Below are 19,117 nucleotides of genomic sequence, written 5' to 3' on the forward strand. Positions count from 1 at the left end.
AGTCTTCCTGCGAAGGTGGGCATTGCACGCCAGCTTCCTCTTTGATTCCCATGTTTAGATTGGAAGCCACTGCAAGCAAAACGTTCAGAAACAGTTATGAACAGTGGTATTGATATCAAATAGTTATTAACAGTTATGCAGAGTGATAACTTAGTTCCTGGGCTGAGCATGTCTCTTTATGACGTTAGACTCATGTTTGTGAATTCACATAATGAAATGTTGAAATTCAAAGCAACTCTGTTGCTTTTCAGAGCAAAGGATAAGATCCTGGTGTCTGATAACGGATCAGATCTGATAACTAGTATCTTTATTAGCTTTTTAAAACAAGCTCTTGAAATGCATAATTTTGCATAGGCTTTTAACTGCAGGCTAAAATTGTTAATTTTAATGATTGTACATTTGCTTTACTCGCTTTAAGTGTCATGAAATGTTTTTAATGTTGATTTTAAATGTATGTTTCATTTTAAACTGTCAGGAGACTTCGGTAGCTGCTCTATCAAATTAAAAGAATAAAAATAAAAAAGGGGTCATTTTGTGAGGAAGAACTTGCTTTGGCATCCAATATGAAAATTCATGGAAGCTCTCCCTTGTCTCAGGCAAGATCCCTTCTTAAATATATAAACATTTGATTTTTTACTGAGAGAGGAAAGGGGAACAGAAGAACAGCTTCTACTTTGTACAACAGATAATTTCAGACGCATCTAAGTCAGGCAGTCAACATGGGAATTGGACCATTAAATCTTCCAGAAACAAAGGTTCAGTACTGCCCACTTTATTGCTTCATGTCCAAGTTTAAATGTGGGGAGAAATATGTTAATTGCATATCTTTTTTACTTCTGTTTGGAGGAACAAAGCATAAAATATTCCTAAATTTCATTCCATAAAATCAAAGAACAGAGGGGAATCACACCCCTTTCCAGAACATTCCTGTACTTACTCTACTTCATAACAGTGTATTTTGTATTCTTTGCCCAGGAAAATGTAATTTTAAGGCATGTACAGAAATATACAAAGTGGTCATCTATTTCTGTTTGAAAAGTTAATTGAACCGCCCATATTACCTTGTAGACTCCCGTGCAATGCCAAGGTTTATATGTAGCTATTGTAATCTTTTTTCACTTATTTGACTGCATTGTATGTCAGTCATGATAGCTTTTCACTTTGATTTCCTTACTTGCGATGTCTAATTTTTTAAAAGAATGGACCTGCGATCATTTAAAAAAATACTTTTCATAGGTGCATTGCTCACTATAAATTCATTTCTTCTCTTTGCGCCTTATTTTACAACCCATTTGAATATTCAGTATATAGTCTAGGCAGAGTATTTGGTTGAAATATTTGGGGATGCTGATTTCCGTAGCCAGCATAACTCTCAGCATAATTCACAAATTTTTGTTAACAACATAACCTTATTACACCATGCAAGAGTCATAACGAGCATTCAAGCAGAAAAAAAGATTAAAACTCTTACCTTTGGACACATCCAGATCAATTTTATTCTCACAATTTTCAAGATGGAAATTGAATTCTTCCTTGGGAATTCTATGGCGAGCATTATAAGGACATGTTGCTAGTTTTTTAGCGATCTTCTCATTGTTCTAGGCGAAAAAACAAAACACAAGAGATGATCATAATGTAGAAATTATGGCTGTCTCTAAAATCCTGTCATCAGTGATACTGCAGGAAATATGTTTTTGAAATATAAATGTTACAGCAGAAAAGGAATTGTCAGTCCATTTTTTTTTAACCTGGAGGAGCCCTCACGCTGCCACGAATATCTCGGGAGTAGAAAATTAAAGGATTTAGCAATCTTTTGACACTTAACACAATTTCCTAAGGAGCAATGGCATGTGGAACATGAAAATAGATCTTGGCAACAGGAAATTTCAAGATTAAAAAAAAAAACCCTCCATACTTTAGGAAAAGGGTTTAAATTAAATCGGACAATTGACTGTTCCAAGGAAACTGTATGGGCTAGCTATGGCAAGATCACAAAACATCACCAGTATACGTTTTCCGTATATTTTTCATCCACAATTTTACTGAATAACATTCTGCTTTGGAACCTGCAAAATGTTCTGTTGTAGGCCATTCTGAGTTTTCAGGAAGTGGTACGATATGGAACAGGTCTGTTTTGTGTTTTCATTTTAGGTCTGCTTTGTGCTTTCATTCCAAGAGCTCACTTGGGAGGAGTTCTGCTTTGATGTTGACTAAGAAATGAGAGAACAGTTCAACATTGGGGACAGCACATCTGGTTTTCCGACTTGAAACTTTCGGTAATTAAATGTTTTGAACTTCTCTCTTTTTCAGTTTTGTTTAGCTTGGCTTTTAAATGTCAACACACACAGCCCATACAGCACATTTCATTTTCTCCTTACCTCCCTGCACTTCACCAAGTGATAAGGGAAACGGCTGGCTCTGATCTGATGGTTTTTGTCATAGGGACACTGAACGAGCCGTCCTGGATCCATGACACAAGTGGGAAGGCTGCTGGGTGGCTGAGCTCCTAAAGATGATGAAAAATAAATTATCGAATGGAAAGGTACTCTATTAAATAGCAAAGTAGCCAGATGCATATGCTAAGACTCTGTAGAAAGCATAACAGATAAAAAAAGAAGACCTGTTTAATGCCAATATGTCTAAAACCATCCTAATTATTTCTTAAATTCTAAAAATTTAGAAATTTTAGAAACCACGAAACCATGTTGTTCAGCAGCCTGTAACTTATCTTATTATGCTGTCCATTTAAAAAAAATACAGCGATGAACCCTTGGATTTAATATATTCAGGTTTTACTTAGGAAAGTATCCAATTTCAAATAGTTATCACATACTTATGATTATATTTATGCTTATATATCATACAGTTATTTCATGCTTATGCTTATATATACTGTTGTGATAAATAAATAAATAAATAAATAAAATAAATAAAGTTGTGGCTGCTTCAGTGCTGCCAGCTTGTTGCTGCAGCCACATATTCCTCATTTTGAACATTCAGTGACATTTACGGGCATTCAATTCCTTACTTCCTGTCTCACCTAGTAGTAGCCACTTGCCTACCTGCTGGGAAGGGAAGGGATTTGTGCAACCTTCCTGGCTGATACCACCTGCTTCCCTGACCCTTGCAGCTCCTTTTGTGCATCCTATGGACCCTCCATGATCTCCAGCCTCCCATGAACTTTGCTTGACCTATGCATCCTCTGTGACCCATACAGCACCTCTTACACACACTATGACCCCACACTTCCTTGACTGGCACTGCACCCATACCTACCCAACCTAGACAGCACTTCTTGCACACCTCCATGCCCCCTTTCTGACCTCACCTGCATAGCATCTCCTGTGCATATTTGTGCACTCTTCCTGATCAAAACAGCACCTTTCGGGCACCCCGTATACCATTTTCAACCCACACTCCTGGGCATCCCCTCGGTCTCTCCCACCTGGCAGCAGCCACTTATCTGCTTGCTGGCCTTGGACATGCAACTTACCTCTAGCTTCCCCACTGACTTTCTCCCAGCAAGCTTCCCACAAGCAAAGCTAATTGGGAAGCCAACAGGAATTCTATGGAGGGAGATATGGAGGAAGAAAAAAAAATACAGAATGACAGGAAGAAAGGAAAAAAGGAAGAACTGGAAGGAAGAATTTCCAATGCTTCCTGCCAGTTTCCCATAAGGTGAATGAGAAAGTGGCGGGAAGTCAGAAGTTGCTCCCATTTCCACTGCTTTTTTGCCCACCTGTGGCCATTCTGATTTCTGTTTAGATAAGAAAATATCCCTGAAACAATGCAATGGGGCATAGATGGCAAATACATTGCTAAAACTCTTGTTCCCCAGAACCTTCAACTGTACATCATGGGGTAACAATTTTTGAACCAAGGTACCTAAAATTGGCTAACCTAGAAAATGTTTTCAAAATCTGGGGCCTATGGGCTCTCATAGGATTGAAATTTGGCAAAGTTTATAAAACATTTTGTGCTGTAAAAATGATCCTAAAACAGTTTATGACATAGTACAAAATGTCATAAAACATTTCCTGTGCTGAGGTTTGACTGTGTTCAGCTTGGGCTATTTTCAAGACAGATGCATCTCTGTATCACAATTTTTCCAGGAAAGGGCGTATATCAGATGATCTTTCATTGTTGAAGACATTGAGGAATCTGGTAAGGAAATGATGACCCAATAGGGCATGGGCTGGCTAATGATACCCATTTAATGCCTATTATTAAATGGATGGTTTACAAACTGCACTGACATGGATTTTAAATAGTTGGTTGAATAAGCCATAATAGGCTGGATTTATATATCGTGCTAAGCCATGTGATTTGTTTGGCCATGTATTAATCTGACTATATAAATATCGTGTCAAAACTGTTAGGATTGGTTCAGTTGGTTCATTTCTGGTTCACTAAATCAGAAATCAAAGTAGGGTTTATAAAATATAGTGGCTTTACTCACATAGCAAGCTAAACCATGTTTAATATTGATTTAAATGGCATAGACATCAGTATTCTAAGTCTCCTATCTTTTTAATTGTTCCCCAAACCTATGCAAGTTGAATGAATTAGAAATTCCCCATTTAATTTTTTTCCAAAGCTACTTTTTTTTGGGGGGGGGGAAGGCTATGAATGTTATTGACCACGTTTGCACAATTAGCTAATCTGCAGCTTTTTGGTTAATTAACCTTTGCTCTGGGTTTACAATATATATTTAGCTAACTATATTTTTCATGCATTCTATAAATCAAATGTGGAAGGATTACACAGTTACTTGGAATGCTGACATATATATTGTGATTTATAAACCACAATTGATGCCTTAGTTTGAAGCACGAATCAAACAATGTTTAATTCAACTAACTAGATTTAAACAAATTTTATATAAGTAGAACATAAGCCGCATCATGGTTTACAAACTATTTTGAATTCTGAATTCTTTAGTATGATGAACACAGCCATTAGGTTCCTTCACAGATCCAACTCAGACTAGATGCATTTATTTTTTCATTCCATAACGTGTAATGGCTGTGTTATTTTATTGTGTTGTAAAAACACAATTTTGTTTTATTCCCCAAACTGGCTTAGTATGATAGATGAAACCCAGTCGCAAACTTTTACTTAATAATTAAAGCAATAACAAAGAACAAAAGACTTACTGTGTGTTCCTGCTTTCCAGCTTATTCCTCCGCAATGTTAGCTGAATTAAAAAAAATAATGAAAAGCTAAGTTCTCACATGTGAAAAAAAGAAGGGGGCATTTCACATTGCTTTTATTTATTCAACTTGTACATACCCACCCATCTCAAACAGGTGACACCCTGGCAGACAAAACAATTAAAACAAAACACAAACAAAACAGAAATTAAATATTTATATCAACCGAGATATATCTGTTGGTGTCAACATAGCCAGGAAATGTAGCCCTTCACTCCATACTTGGACACGTAATCACATCTTCAAGGTCAATAGTTAATCTCAGAGAGACGCGGCAGAAAAGACATATCATCTGGTCCCCACCAGCCAAATTTCCTTGGCTGGCAGGACCTATAGCATGCCTGCACTGCAAGACCAGATTGAACAGGTAAAAGCAACTGGAAGAAAGTGATCTCTCAACCAAATGCAGCCCCCCAAAGCAGCAGTTTTGCTGTACCAAATAACCAACCTGTGTAGCTCAGTGTTTCATCAGCTGAAGCTTCTGAATGCTCTTCAAGGGCAGTCCTACTCTATAAAGTAGCTGGCCATTAATGGAAACACCTGCTTTTCTCTCTGCTCATTTGCTCTAGTTGCCTTTGTCTTGAGCAGGGCAAAGAGTTACAGCTAAGCAATTGGCTAAATTGAAATGGAAACACGTTTCTCCTAATAGCAGTTGAAATGTAGAGTGGGAAACATGGTTGGGAAACTTTCTTGAAGAACTTTCTGACATCATTGTGTCCAAGGAAACCATTGTATTACAAAAGGTGGGGGACTAAAATTGCATTCACCCTTGTCTATCTTTAAAAAGTATTATGGTCAAAAATCATTCATGTAAGAGAAGTTTCTCAACTCCAGAATAATAGTGATAGTACAAAACGATTGTAGATAGCATACTGGTTAATGGTTTTTACTAGTTCCTTTTTCACTAAAACCTAACAATGTAGCTGACTAATTTGTGGCCTAGTGGTCTAGTTAATGGTTCAAGGTTGAGCAAAGCCAGGCAACTTCATTAAGTAAGCCATGGATCAAATAACAAGGATTGGGTTGTTTTTGCAAACACAACCACTAGCTTGTTTCATGATTTGCTCTTCCCTCAAAATGTCATCTTCATTCTGACTCAAAGTTTGCCCAGAGTTAGTACTGTAAGTCAGGCTAAAAGGTTCAAAACTCTGGCTGTGAGGAACAAGGTGTTTTTTTTTTTTTTAAATGCACTAGGAAGAGACTCATAGTTGGGAAAAGGATCCCAGTTTGAAGAAAAGCAGGATACCTTGTTTGACGTGTACAGCAAGGATAACTTCCAAGCTAAGATCCACCTCAACTCTTTCCATTTGTATTGCTGATTACTGGTTCTGGGTAAAGAAGGGGCAGAGACAGTAAAGAGAGTACATCTGTTTAGAGTAATGTTGCCAGAGCCATGAACTCATCTGTTTGTTCATTAGTACAATTGGCATAACATAAGGACTCTTGTGCTCTTCCTTGAAACCTCTTGTAATCAAAAGGAGCCTGAAAAATCCTTTTAGGGCCAGTAACCTTTTGGCAACACTTGTTCAGGCCAGGAAAAAAACCCATTATAGCAATTTGGGTTCCTGGTTTGCAGTTTCCTTCTTACCTTGAAGGAAAAAGCTTGAAATGGGGAACCTCTCTGTTTTCCCCCCTGTTATCTTTCTTTTGTAACTCTATACCTGGTTTGAGGACCTTTAGGTTCGGTTTGGGCTGGTTGTGCCTATGAGTCAATTTTTGACTCCCTAAGACTTCAAGATAATGTTGATGACTGCTGGCTACCTGGACTAGTCTTACAGTTTTCTTGGCAAGCTTGGTTCTCTTATACAGTTTAGTATTAGGTGTTTAGTTATTAGAGAACCAATTTGTTATACCATAGTGATTAAGACACCAGGCTAAAAGCCAGGAACCCATGGTGTCTAGTCCCACTTAGGCACAAAGCCAGCTGGGTTGCCTTGGGCCAGCCACTCAACCTTAGAAAGGAGGCATGAATAAAACCACTTCTGAAAAATATTGCCAGGAAACTTCAGGGACTGGACCAGGTAGTTGCTAGTTGCTAATGTTAACTTGAAGGCACAAAAACCGCATGGACCTAGTGATTGTATTTTCATGACATAGTCCTGGTTACCTGAATACAGGGAGTCTATAAATACAAAAATTAAAAATGATTAAGAAAGAACAAAAAAGAACCCTCTTGTTGATATTGTTTGGGATGAATTTGATCCTGTGGCTCCTGAGGACATGGACAGGTTGTTGGGGAGGTTGGGGAGGTTGAATGCCACCACATGTTTACTGGACCCGTGCCCCTCCTGGTTGGTGCTGGCCACGCAGGAGGTGACACGAGGCTGGCTCCTGAGGATTACCAACGCTTTTTTGTTGGAAGGGGTTGTTCCTACTGCCTTGAAAGAGGCAGTGGTGAGACCCCTCCTCAAGAAGCCTTCCCTGAACCCAGCTGTTTTAGGAAATTATCGTCCGGTCTCCAACCTTCGCTTTGTGGTGAAGGTTGTAGAGAGTGTGGTGGCACGTCAATTACCCCAATACCTGGATGAAACTGTCTATCTAGACCCGTTCCAGTCCGGCTTTCGGCCCGGATACAGTACGGAGACGGCTTTGGTCGCATTGGTTGATGATCTCTGGAGGGCCAGGGATAGGGGTTATTTCTCTGCCCTGGTCCTATTAGATCTCTCAGTGGCTTTTGATACCATCGACCATGGTATCCTGCTGCACCGGTTGGGGAGTTTGAGAGTGGGAGGCACCGTTTATCGGTGGTTCTCCTCCTATCTCTCTGACCGGTCGCAGATGGTGTTGGCAGGGGGGCAGAGATCGACCCCGAGGCGCCTCACTTGTGGGGTGCCGCAGGGGTCAATTCTCTCGCCTCTCCTGTTCAACATCTATATGAAGCCGCTGGGTGAGATCATCAGTGGTTTTGGGGTGAGGTACCAACTGTACGCTGATGATATGCAGCTGTACTTTTCCACCCCAGGCCACCCCAACGAAGCTGCTGAAGTCCTGTCCCAGTGTCTGGAAGCCATACGGGTCTGGATGGGGAGAAACAGGCTTAAGCTCAATCCCTCCAAGACGGAGTGGCTGTGGATGCCGGCACCCCGGTACAGTCAGCTGCAGCCGCGGCTGACTGTTGGGGGCGAGTCATTGGCCCCAATGGAAAGGGTGCACAACTTGGGCATTCTCCTGGATGGCCGGTTGTTTTTTGAAGATCACCTGATGACCGTCTCCAGGAGAGCTTTTCATCAGGTTCGCCTGATTCGCCAGTTGCGCCCCTTCCTGGACCGGGATGCCCTATACACAGTCACTCATGCTCTTGTTACCTCTCGCTTGGACTACTGCAGTGCTCTCTACATGGGGCTCACCTTGAAGAGCACCCGGAGGCTCCGGTTGGTTCAGAATGCAGCTGCGTGGGAGATAGAGTGTGACACCAATCCTGCGCAGGCTGCACTGGCTACCTGTGATCTTTCGGGTGCATTTCAAGGTGCTGGTGACCACCTTTAAAGCGCTCCATGGCTTAGGGCCGGGTTATCTGCGGGACCGCCTACTGCTACCGATTGCCTCTCACCGACCCGTGCGCTCTCACAGAGAGGGACTCCTCAGGGTGCCATCCGCCAAGCAGTGTCAGCTGGCGGCCCCCAGGGGAAGGGTCTTCTCTGTGGGGGCCCCTACCCTCTGGAATGAACTTCCCACAGGACTTTGCCAACTTCCTGACCTTCGAACCTTTCGCCGCGAGTTGAAAACATATTTGTTTATTCGTGCAGGACTGGCATAGGATTTTAGATTTTATATAGTTTTAATTTTAATGGGTTTTATTGTTTTAAATTTATCTTAATCTGGGCCAAACAAATATGTTTTTTAAATAGTATTTTATCTTGTATTTATCTTGTTGTTATGTTTTTATCTGGCTGTAAACCGCCCTGAGTCCTTCAGGAGAAGGGCGGTATAAAAATCTAATTAAATAAATAAAAATAAATAAATAAATAAACCATCAGGGGCAGGCAAACTTATAGGCAGTTTCGTCCTGTAGTACTGTAGTTATTATTAACATAAATATCCAGGGAAATAAGCATGGCTTCAATTGCTTTCTAAATGAAGTCAGATTTGGGAGCTGGCTAAATACAGTTAGTCCTTGACATATGACTACAACCGAGCCCAGGATTTGTTGCTAAGTGAGAAATTTGTTAAGCAAGGTTTGCCCCATTTTACAACTTTTCTTGCCACTGTTGTTAGGTGAATCACTGCAGTTGTTAAATTAGTAACACCGTTGTTAAGTGAATCTAGCTTCCCCATTGACTTTGCTTGTCAGAAGGTTGCAAAAGAGGATCACATGATCCCGGGAGACTGCAACCATCATAAATATGAACCAGTTGTCAAGCATCCAAATGTAAATCATGCAACCATGGGCATGCTGCAATATGCAACGGTCATAAGTGTGAAAGCGTAGGTCACTTTTTGTTTCTTACTACCGCTGTAACTTTGAACGGTCACTAAATGAACTGTAAGTCGAGGACTACCTGTGTTTATTCATTTAACCAATGGGTGTTGGGGATGGGTGTTCATGGTGACATCCCCTGTACAGCAGGTGAGTTCGCAAGGCTAACATGAGACTGACTAGACTGTGGTTCATTATGTCATATTATAGGAATTAGAGCAGTACTAAATAACAAGCTAGGCAGAAGTGAAAGAAGCTGTTTTAACTGCAGGAAAGGTTAGCAGTGTGGCTTTGCCTCAGAATTGCTCTGCTTATTGAGCAGCCTGGTTACAGGAAGTCCCAGCCTCATAGGGGAAGCTGCATTCTCCACTGCCAGAAGAGGAAGCGTTGCGGTGAAGTCTGCACGATAAGCTGAAAGACCCAAGAGCAAGTCGTGCCACAGGAGTTGTGGCCGGGTGTGGCCTGCTTTTGAATTTCTCCCCTCGTCGAGCCTGAAGCCCCAAGGGGCGCTGCCGATTCCTTGGGAAGATGTCCCTGTCCTCCGTGTACGAGCACAAATTTGCTGAGAAGCTGACAATTCTTAATGACAGGGGCAAGGGGGTGCTCATCCGCATATATAACATCAAGAAGGTAGGCGCTGAATGTGCCCCCGGGGCAGGTCATTCTGCTCTTCGGACAAAGAGGTTTCCAGTTGATCCTAAGGAAGGAATATGGCAATGTCTGGTGTCTATAAAGTGTGGGTGTGTCTATCGAACTGGAGCCTTTCTCTATTTTGTTCTCCTTCTGGTTTATGGCAAAGGTGGGAGGCCCAAGTAGCTATAGAGAAGATCTCCTATTAAACTTGGTTTGAGGAAACCGGTGGATAGAGGAAAAAATAGTGCAGCCTACAACTACCACCCAGAAACACTAGCTGAAAGAAAGATTAAGAAACGAATGTTCTTATACAGCAAGTATATGGTAAAGGCCCGGGAGCACTTTTTGTTTTTAATTGGGGGATTTTTTTCCTCCCTTGTCAATCTGCAGCTTTATTCTAATTTACTCCAGCTTCAGACTTGCTTTCCTTCCTGTATCCTATTCTAACCCTTCTTGTAGACCAGGAAGAATATCCTTGTCATTATTTAAGTGGTTCTCACAACACATTATGCTGAACGTGATTTGGTGTGCTTTGAGAGTCCAAGCTTGGTGATTAGTTTATGGTTCACCGTGTTATGTGTAGCACAAACCTAGATAGTTGGGTCAACCTTGTAAATCATTGGTTGATCTGTTGCACATAGTCCTTATGCAGACATTTTCTTCCTCCCTCTCTAGTATCCCTGCTCAGACGATGTTGGTTCAAACATCACATTGATAAAATGGTTTGTTTTGGTTTATTTAGTGTGGAGGTGGAGAACTATGGCCCCTTTATGATTTATGGACTGCAGCTCTCATAATTTCTGAGCCAGCATGACTCAAGGTCATAAGTCATAAAAGGGCCATTGGTCGCCCCTAGTTTAGTGTTTTGTTAGCGCTTATGTTTTTTAACGTAAAACATGGGTTTATGGCTTTCTGTGTTAAATTAATCCAGCCAATTGTGGTTTATTCAAATTATGCCTTAATGCAGTGTGTGAACCTAGTTTGTAGTTTTAGCAGGCTGCTCTTTCTGAGCTGTCTTTAATGCCTACATTCTATTGTAGCCTAATGTTCCCTCTATCTAAGCAGAGGCTGTTTCTCGCTTATGATTTCTATATAGTGCTCAGTGATAGAATTAAGATTATATTTTAAAAGCAGAGGATAGCGTGCTAGGACTTTCAAATGTTTCACGCATGTCCCAAATTTCTTCAGAAGAGCCTAAAAGCTTGACAGGGGATTTTCCATCTTAACATAAGTCCTGTGAGCTAAATTTAGAGCAGCCTCCCCTCCCCCCCCAGATGATGTAATCCACATTTTGGAAGTTGCAGTTACACATATCTGGAGGAGATGAGACTCTGGAATGCCCCCCGAGAAAAGGAAACTGATCACAAGTTGACTATGGATGTTTGGATCGAATGAGGATTTAAGCTAATACGACTTCGGAAACACCATCCCTTGAACTACTAAGTACTATACCTTATTCTTAGCTGCTTTAATTAATAGTGATAGGAGAACGCTTTAAGAGGAAGGAAGGAAACAGCAGCTTTAGAGTAATTCAGATCAACAGACAAGAAGCCAGCAGAAGTAGCTGCTTCCTCTTCCTGTTTGGAACTGTTGGTGGAGGGCGGTGACATCTTATGCAAATTAGATTGTGCACCTGTGTTTATATTCCTCCCCACCCCCCACTGCTGGCTACAGACCATCTTTGGATAGCGACCATAATATTTCCTTGTGACATAGCAATTATCTCCCATTGTACTAAATGGCAATATACAAGTCTTAATACAGTTAAGAATTTTGGGGAGCAAAACTAGCAGTTCGAAAGCACGTAAAAAATGCAAGTAGAAAAAATAGGGACCACCTTTGGTGGGAAGAAAACCACGTTCCGTGTACCTTTGGCATTGAGTCATGCCGGCCACATGGCCACAGAGACGTCTTCGGACAGCGCTGTCTCTTTGGCTTTGAAACAGAGATGAGCACTGCCCCCTAGAATCGGGAACGACTAGCACGTATGTGCGAGGGGAACCTTTACCTTTTACCTTTTTATATATGCTATTCTTGTTTCTATCTGATTGTGGTAGATTGGTGTTGCTCAAAGTGTAATTTAAGGCTGATGCATCATCTCACCAGTGTACTTTTGCAGCCTTTAGGGTGGGTAGGGCTTTTTTAGATTCTCTTTTTTTGGTTTTTTTTTAACTGGTGATTTAGGGTACAACTGGATGCTTTAGTTTCAATTTAAGGCATCGTGTTTTGTTTTTTTCCCATGTGATTATTCTTTTACTCCATTCCATTGAATTGTGGCCATGCAAAATCTGGTGCTGATTCTGAGACAAGAGAAACGATGCACTTTTGTATTAAAAGGATCAGGATCACACCTAAGTCCTGGTTGAGAAGATTGGTTGCTCAAGCCTATACACACAAATCTAGTCAACTAACATATGGTACTAAACTGGTGCCAGATAAGGGTCAATGGCATTCAAGAAGGGTTGGACTTGGACTGTTTGTGGGAACATAGTGCCTCTAGCAGGGGTGAAATCCAGCAGGTTCTGACAGGTTCTGGAGAACCGGTAGCAGAAATTTTGAGCAGTTTGGAGAACCGGTAGCAGAAATTTTGACAAGTTCAGAGAACCAGCAAATACTACCTCTGTCTGGCCCCAGGGTGGTGTGGAAATGGAGATTTTGCAATATCCTTCTCCCAGTAGTGAGGAGGGAAAGGGGATTTTGCAGGATTTTGCAGGTGGGAATGGAGATTTTGCAGTATCCTTCCCCTGCCATGCCCATCAAGCCACACCCACAGAACCAGTAGTAAAAAAAAATTGGATTTCACCACTGGACTCTAGGCTCATGACTCACTTAACTCCACCCCTCCCAGCTCTGACTGCTCTTCTCCTACATCCGCTGTGGTTTAATGTCATATGGAGATGGAGAGGCAGAAAGAATTTTAGGATGCTAGGAATCTAATCCAACTGTTAGTTTCATTTGCTTGTAGGAATGCCTTCTGCTGTTCTCCACCGATGTTCTGGCTGTAAATAAAACAACTAACAGGCATTTTAAATCTCCATTGATCCCTCACCTGGAGGGAAGTTAAGCTTAATGTGCTATTTCTGAAGCATTTCTAATGCTTTTGAGGAGTGCGTCATAGTGTCCCCTGTGACACATATGCTTTTACTGTTGGTTTGAACAGCACATCAGGAGGGGCCCCAGCCTGAGAAAGGCTGCATTTAGAATACCATTTTGGAGGATGTCATTTTAATGGATTGATTCATTATCTTCTATCAAGTTAATATCTTAAAAAGGGACTCATTTCCCTGCACTTGATAATAATTGACCAATGACATTGAGGCAGTTTGTTCCATTTCCATCAAGCCATCAAAACCTCAAAGTAGGAGCTCAGGGAACAAAAGATACAGAGCTGGCTTTTTATTTTATTATTTTTTGTTCCCTCCACCTTGCTCAATTAAACATTGAAAACGAATAAAGAACCATTCAAATGAACAAAGCTGGAGAGAAAGAAGAAGGTCCTGACAGCAAAGATGGATCAGTCCCTTGAAAATCTGTTTATCTATTGTTTTTCCTGGCAAATGACATTGTTCATTCCCATGTGGGGTTTGTTTTTTGTTTGTTCTGCCATTTCTCATTTTCATTTCTAAAGAAAGAAAGAGATTAGCTGCATGGAGCAGTGAGTGTGAGATTATGAAAAGCCTAAGAATTATGCACATGAACAAATGCAGTTTTGACTTGGCTTTCTTATCTTTGCAGACATGCATGGATTCCCAGACCAAGCTTCCTTTCCTCGTGGAGAAGACAATGGAGTCCTCTATCAAATACATCAACAAAAAGTTTCCCAACTTGGACACACGGAGCAGCACGGTAGGACCCTGGGTTAAGAGCAGAATAGAAAGTTGAACAAGTTATCCTCTTGGAAAAGAAAGACACTTCCAGGGTCTCTCTATGGCAGGGGTCTCCAACCTTGGCAACTCTCCAACTCTCTATGGCAGGGGTCTCCAACCTTGGCAACTTTAAGACTTGTAGACTTAAAGACTAGACTAGCTATGCTGGCTGAGGAATTCTGGGAATTGAAGTCTACAAGTCTTAAAGTTGCCAAGGTTGGAGACTCATAGTCTATGGAGATTCTCAATGATCCAGGTCATGGTTGTCCCAGAAGTGCTTTTTCAAAAGGCAACCGGACTTTGTTTTTCCCTTGAAGATGTTTCACTTCTCATCCAAGAAGTGTCAGAGCTGGAGAAGCCAGTCGCCTTTTGAAAAAGACTTCGGAGGGCGTCCCTGGAACTGCTATTCTAGTTTCAGCCAGAGCAATTTCTGCATGCAGAAAACAGCTACCTTCCTAACTCTGTTTTAACAACCGAGTTTTTTTACTCTCAAAGTTGGTCTTACGGCAGCGAAGAGGGAAAAGCAATATTAGCTGTTCTGCCTTCTTGTAATACATGTGAAAATGTATTTCTAAATCATACTCAATAATCCAGTATTGCCTAGCTCTCATCAAACTCAAACTTAACTTCAAATAATTTTTTAAAATTATTATTTAAAAAACAATTTTTTAAAAAAAAAGATTAATTTTGAAATACCCTGGTAGGAAAAAAAAAACAAGATTCAGGAAGAGCAAGGAGTTCTCTACCCATTATGACTGATCTTGCTCGGACCTCGGTCCATGACCAGGCCACAGACCATTTGGAACTGGGTCATGAAAGTGGTGGGTCAGAGTGTATGCACATGTGCACTTCCAGTTGCATGGGTGACGGGCGAACACTGTTTGCACACATGCACGCTTTCACACTTACTTGTCACTTGCACAGAACCATCCCATCTCCCCCCCTCACCGGTCAGACAAGCCAGAAAGGTTGGGGACCACCGTCTTAAGCGCAAGGGTGAAATGTAAAATTTGTTACTACCGGTTCTGTGGGTGTGGCTTGGTGGTGGTGGGGTAATGTGACTGGGTGGGCGTGGCCAACTTTTTTTTATTTTATTTTAAAAGCATTTTTTCTACAACCTCTTCGGCCGAAAGAGGTTCTTTTAAAAGGCTCCTCTGACGATCCCAGCTGAGTTGCCTGATCGTCAGAGGCTTTTCTTTTCTTATAAAAGCCTTTTTTTTTTTGCCTTTAAAAGAAAAGAAAAGCCTCTGAAGATCAGGCAACTCAGCTGGGATCGTCAGAGGATCCTTTTAAAAGCATTTTTCCTACAGCCTCTTTGTCCGAAGAAGTTTCAAAAGCCTCTTGACGATCTCAGCTGAACCGTGCAATTTTTAAAAAAAAACTTTTAAAAGCATTTTTTCGGCCGAAGAAAAAATGCTTTTAAAAGTAAAAAAAAACAAAAAACCCTCTGATGATCGCGTGGCTCAGCTGGGCATGGGAGGGGGGCCCCAGGGATTTTTTGCTACTGGTTCTCCAAACCACCCGCTGCCATCGCTACCGGATTGGCCGATCCGGTCCGAACTGGGAGCATTTCACCCTTGCCTAAGCGGCAAAAAAATGGGGATATATTAAGGCTGCTGCTGCAGAGCTTACCCACCACCTTATGCCTGCTTTTTTTCCTTCCTTACAGCAACACTTGGGTCCGGTACACAAAGAGAAAGCAGATATTTTTCGGGCTCTCACTGCCTATTATCAGACCTTTGTGGATGTAATGGAATTCCGGGTGAGTGTTAAGCCAGAGTTATATCCATACTGTGTGAGGTTGAGCCTTTCACATTTGCTCTGTTTTAATTGGGGAGGGGGGTGTTGTGTTACATAAACAAATTTATGGAGAAATAACAAAAACACAGGTGTTTCTGTGTTTCTCACTCTTGTGTTGCACTTAAAGACATGATGGCATATACCAATGCCGTCCATCATATTTTAAGAATCCTAATGAGTCTGAAACTATTGTCCCGATCAGTAGGTAAATTGTACTTGGAACGTAATAGTGGACACTATTTTGTTTTAATGTGCAGCAATACTATCCTTTCTTTGTAAATAAGCTCCAATGAATCCATTGCATTGACTTCTCACAAAATTAATCTTGGACTGTATTGGTAATATTATGGGGCTTGCCTTCAAATCGTATGATATGGATTCTGTTGTAGCAAATAGCAAGACACGAACACTTAGACTTATATACCGCTTCATAATGCTAAATATGAATCTGAATCCTCATTTTACTGACCTCATAAGGATGGAAGACTGAGTCCACCTTGAGCTGGTGAGGATCGAACTCCTGGCGGTTGGCAGAATTAGCCTCCAATACTGTACTCCAACCACTGTGCCACCATGGCTCTTATTATCTAACAGTCCATCCCTGTTAGCTGAAACTGTCTCCATATTGATTAATTATGGAAGCAAGAAGAGAGAATCAAGTTCTCGGCTTTCATTCTGGAGATGGCAAAATTCTATAGCCTTGAGCTTAATATGCATAGTCCAAAATAAATCAGTTTCGCTGACCTGCAAAACAGGCCTGTTTCATGACCACATTGTTTACTTGTTGGAAAATGTTAAAATGCTAATCACAAATTTCTGGCCTCTTGCCCCCACCCTATCCAGCCTTGAATGAAGTCATATTGTATAGTTTTCCCATAAAAGTCTGCTTATTGTGGGTCAAAATAAACCAAATAAATATTTTGGTATCCGAGTAAATGATAATATATTGTTTGTATCTCATAGTTTGTTGGCTTACAAAATGGTTTCTAGGTTAAAGTTCTTACAATTCTGAATTCTGGCCGCGGTGTGGCTCAGGCTGTAATAAGCCTGTTATTAAAACACAGCTGCCTGCAATTACTGCAGGTTCTAGTCCCACCAGGCCCAAGGTTGACTCAGCCTTCCATCCTTTATAAGGTAGGTAAAATGAGGACCCAGATTGTTGGGGGGGCAATAAGTTGACTTTGTAAATATACAAATAGGATGAGACTATTGCCTTACACACTGTAAGCCGCCCTGAGTCTTCGGAGAAGGGCGGGATAGAAACGTAAATAAAAAAAAAAAATGCTTGGGGTAAAATTGGGCTTCTAGCATGTTGGCCAAAGGGCTCAAAACTGACTGACATTGTCTTTATTATTAGCACAAAATGCTGCATGTGATTAAGGAGAAACTATGGCTCGTAGGCCAATTTATTATTATGCTCATTTGGTTTGTCATGAGGCATGTGTACAATTGTACAATTGGCATGTAAATAAACAGGGATAAAACTTCCCCATGCTTTAAAGCTGTAAAAGTACAGAATTTCTTCCCGTCTTCAAAAAATTCTTGAATGTTCCTATAGCAGTGATGGCTAACCTTTTCCAGGCCGAGTGCCCAAAGCGTGCGCATGCGCCCGAACCCACAAAATGCAATACGTTCACTGCCTTCGAGACCCGAAGACCAGCTCGCCGGCAGGAGGCGCACAAGCATGTGCGGTGTAGCTGAACTGTGGCAACGGCTCGTGTGCCCACAGAGAGGGCGCTGCATGCCACCTCTGGCACGCATGCCATAGGTTCGCCACCACGGTCCTATTGCATGGAAAACGATAGTGGAAATGAAAAAGTAGTAATGTTTACAACTATAGATTTGTCAGTCTTGAGTAAAATCAAACATGATTCATGTAGCTTTTAAGGATAAGCAAGGAAGGATATAGTAACAAGGCTGAGCCTCTAGCATTCAAAGCTGGAAGTTTTGAATCTCCATTTTCAAAAGCCCTTGTTTTGGCATAGCTGCTTGTAGTTACTACTATGCATTTCTCCCATAGGGTATCTCTTCTGCTGTCCTCCCCCTAGTTTTGATGTGTAAGAGAGATAAAGCTCCCACACTGCTTTTCTGACATTTAAAAGATAAAAATAAGAGAAAATGAAACAAATGTCTACAGCTCCATCTTTTAGCTGTATAGTTTTGAGGTATGTGATTAGAAGTGCCTGTTATTCTTTCTCTTCGTTCTTGGGAGATAAAATCAGCTTTATTTTTAAAAATAAGTGATAAAAATCTAAAATTCCCTCTTAATTTGGACCCTTAATTTCAATATTTAATGTTGATAAAGATGAGCAGAGCTATTCCAATTAGGAACAGCAACTTAAAAGGGAATTTTCAAAGTTAAAAAAAAAAAAACCCCACGCAAACTATAAGATCATAACGGTCTATTATAAAATGACTTGTTTCCAGTCAGAGCCTAAGAAGGAAACCCAAGCTGCGATTACAAAAGTGTTAAAATACTAAAAATATTGTAACTTCAGGCACACAACCTCTTGCAAGGTGAGATTTCAATATCCAACCCTGTAATTTTTCAGGAAATAAAGACAATTAGTACCACACAGAAAACCAGACCAATTATCTGCTGCAGAATTCTAGCTAAATGTTTTTTTAATCTACTCCTGCAAAATAGAAGGCTCTTTGAACAGATTTTCCCTTTGCTTCAATCCGTCATGTCTCCTTCTCAGTCTCAATTTCAGCAGCAGACTTCCAGGGGAGGTGATATACAGGGCCCCATTTGTTTTCCAATCTCTATCCAACAGTTTCTGCCTCATTTTAAAAGGACTGGCAGGTCTCCCAAGTCTCGCCCTATGGATGTGAGCAAGAGCCATGTCCTATTTATGGATGTAGATGCAATCGTCCTAACAAGATGCATATTCTGTGACTGAGTAGCCTGTGCAAGTGACAAGTCCAATATTTTTTTTTTGTTTTGTTTACATTTATACCCCGCCCTTCTCCGAAGACTCAGGGCGGCTTACAGTGTATAAGGCAATAGTCTCATTCTATTTGTATATTTTTTTTTACAAAGTCAACTTATTGCCCCCCCAACAATCTGGGTCCTCATTTTACCTACCTTATAAAGGATGGAAGGCTGAGTCAACCTTGGGCCGGGCTCGAACCTGCAGTAATTGCAGGCTTTGTGTTCTAATAACAGGCTTCTCTATTGCCTGAGC

At 41.1% G+C, this 19,117-nt stretch overlaps 1 protein-coding gene across 1 annotated transcript in view; it reads left to right on the forward strand.

The window, feature by feature from the left end:
• Positions 1-10,001: 10,001 nt before the first annotated feature.
• The window catches only part of NCKAP1L (NCK associated protein 1 like), a 124,753-nt gene continuing 115,637 nt past the window's right edge, over positions 10,002-19,117 (forward strand). Inside the window, exons 1-3 of the mRNA XM_058167379.1 lie at positions 10,002-10,260; positions 13,999-14,109; positions 15,799-15,891. Coding sequence (XP_058023362.1) covers positions 10,159-10,260; positions 13,999-14,109; positions 15,799-15,891 — 306 coding nt within the window. The 5' untranslated portion in view covers positions 10,002-10,158. The remainder of the gene's footprint in view (positions 10,261-13,998; positions 14,110-15,798; positions 15,892-19,117) is intronic.

This window comes from Ahaetulla prasina, chromosome 2 (assembly GCF_028640845.1).
Source record: "Ahaetulla prasina isolate Xishuangbanna chromosome 2, ASM2864084v1, whole genome shotgun sequence".
Classification (NCBI taxonomy): Eukaryota; Metazoa; Chordata; class Lepidosauria; order Squamata; family Colubridae; genus Ahaetulla; species Ahaetulla prasina.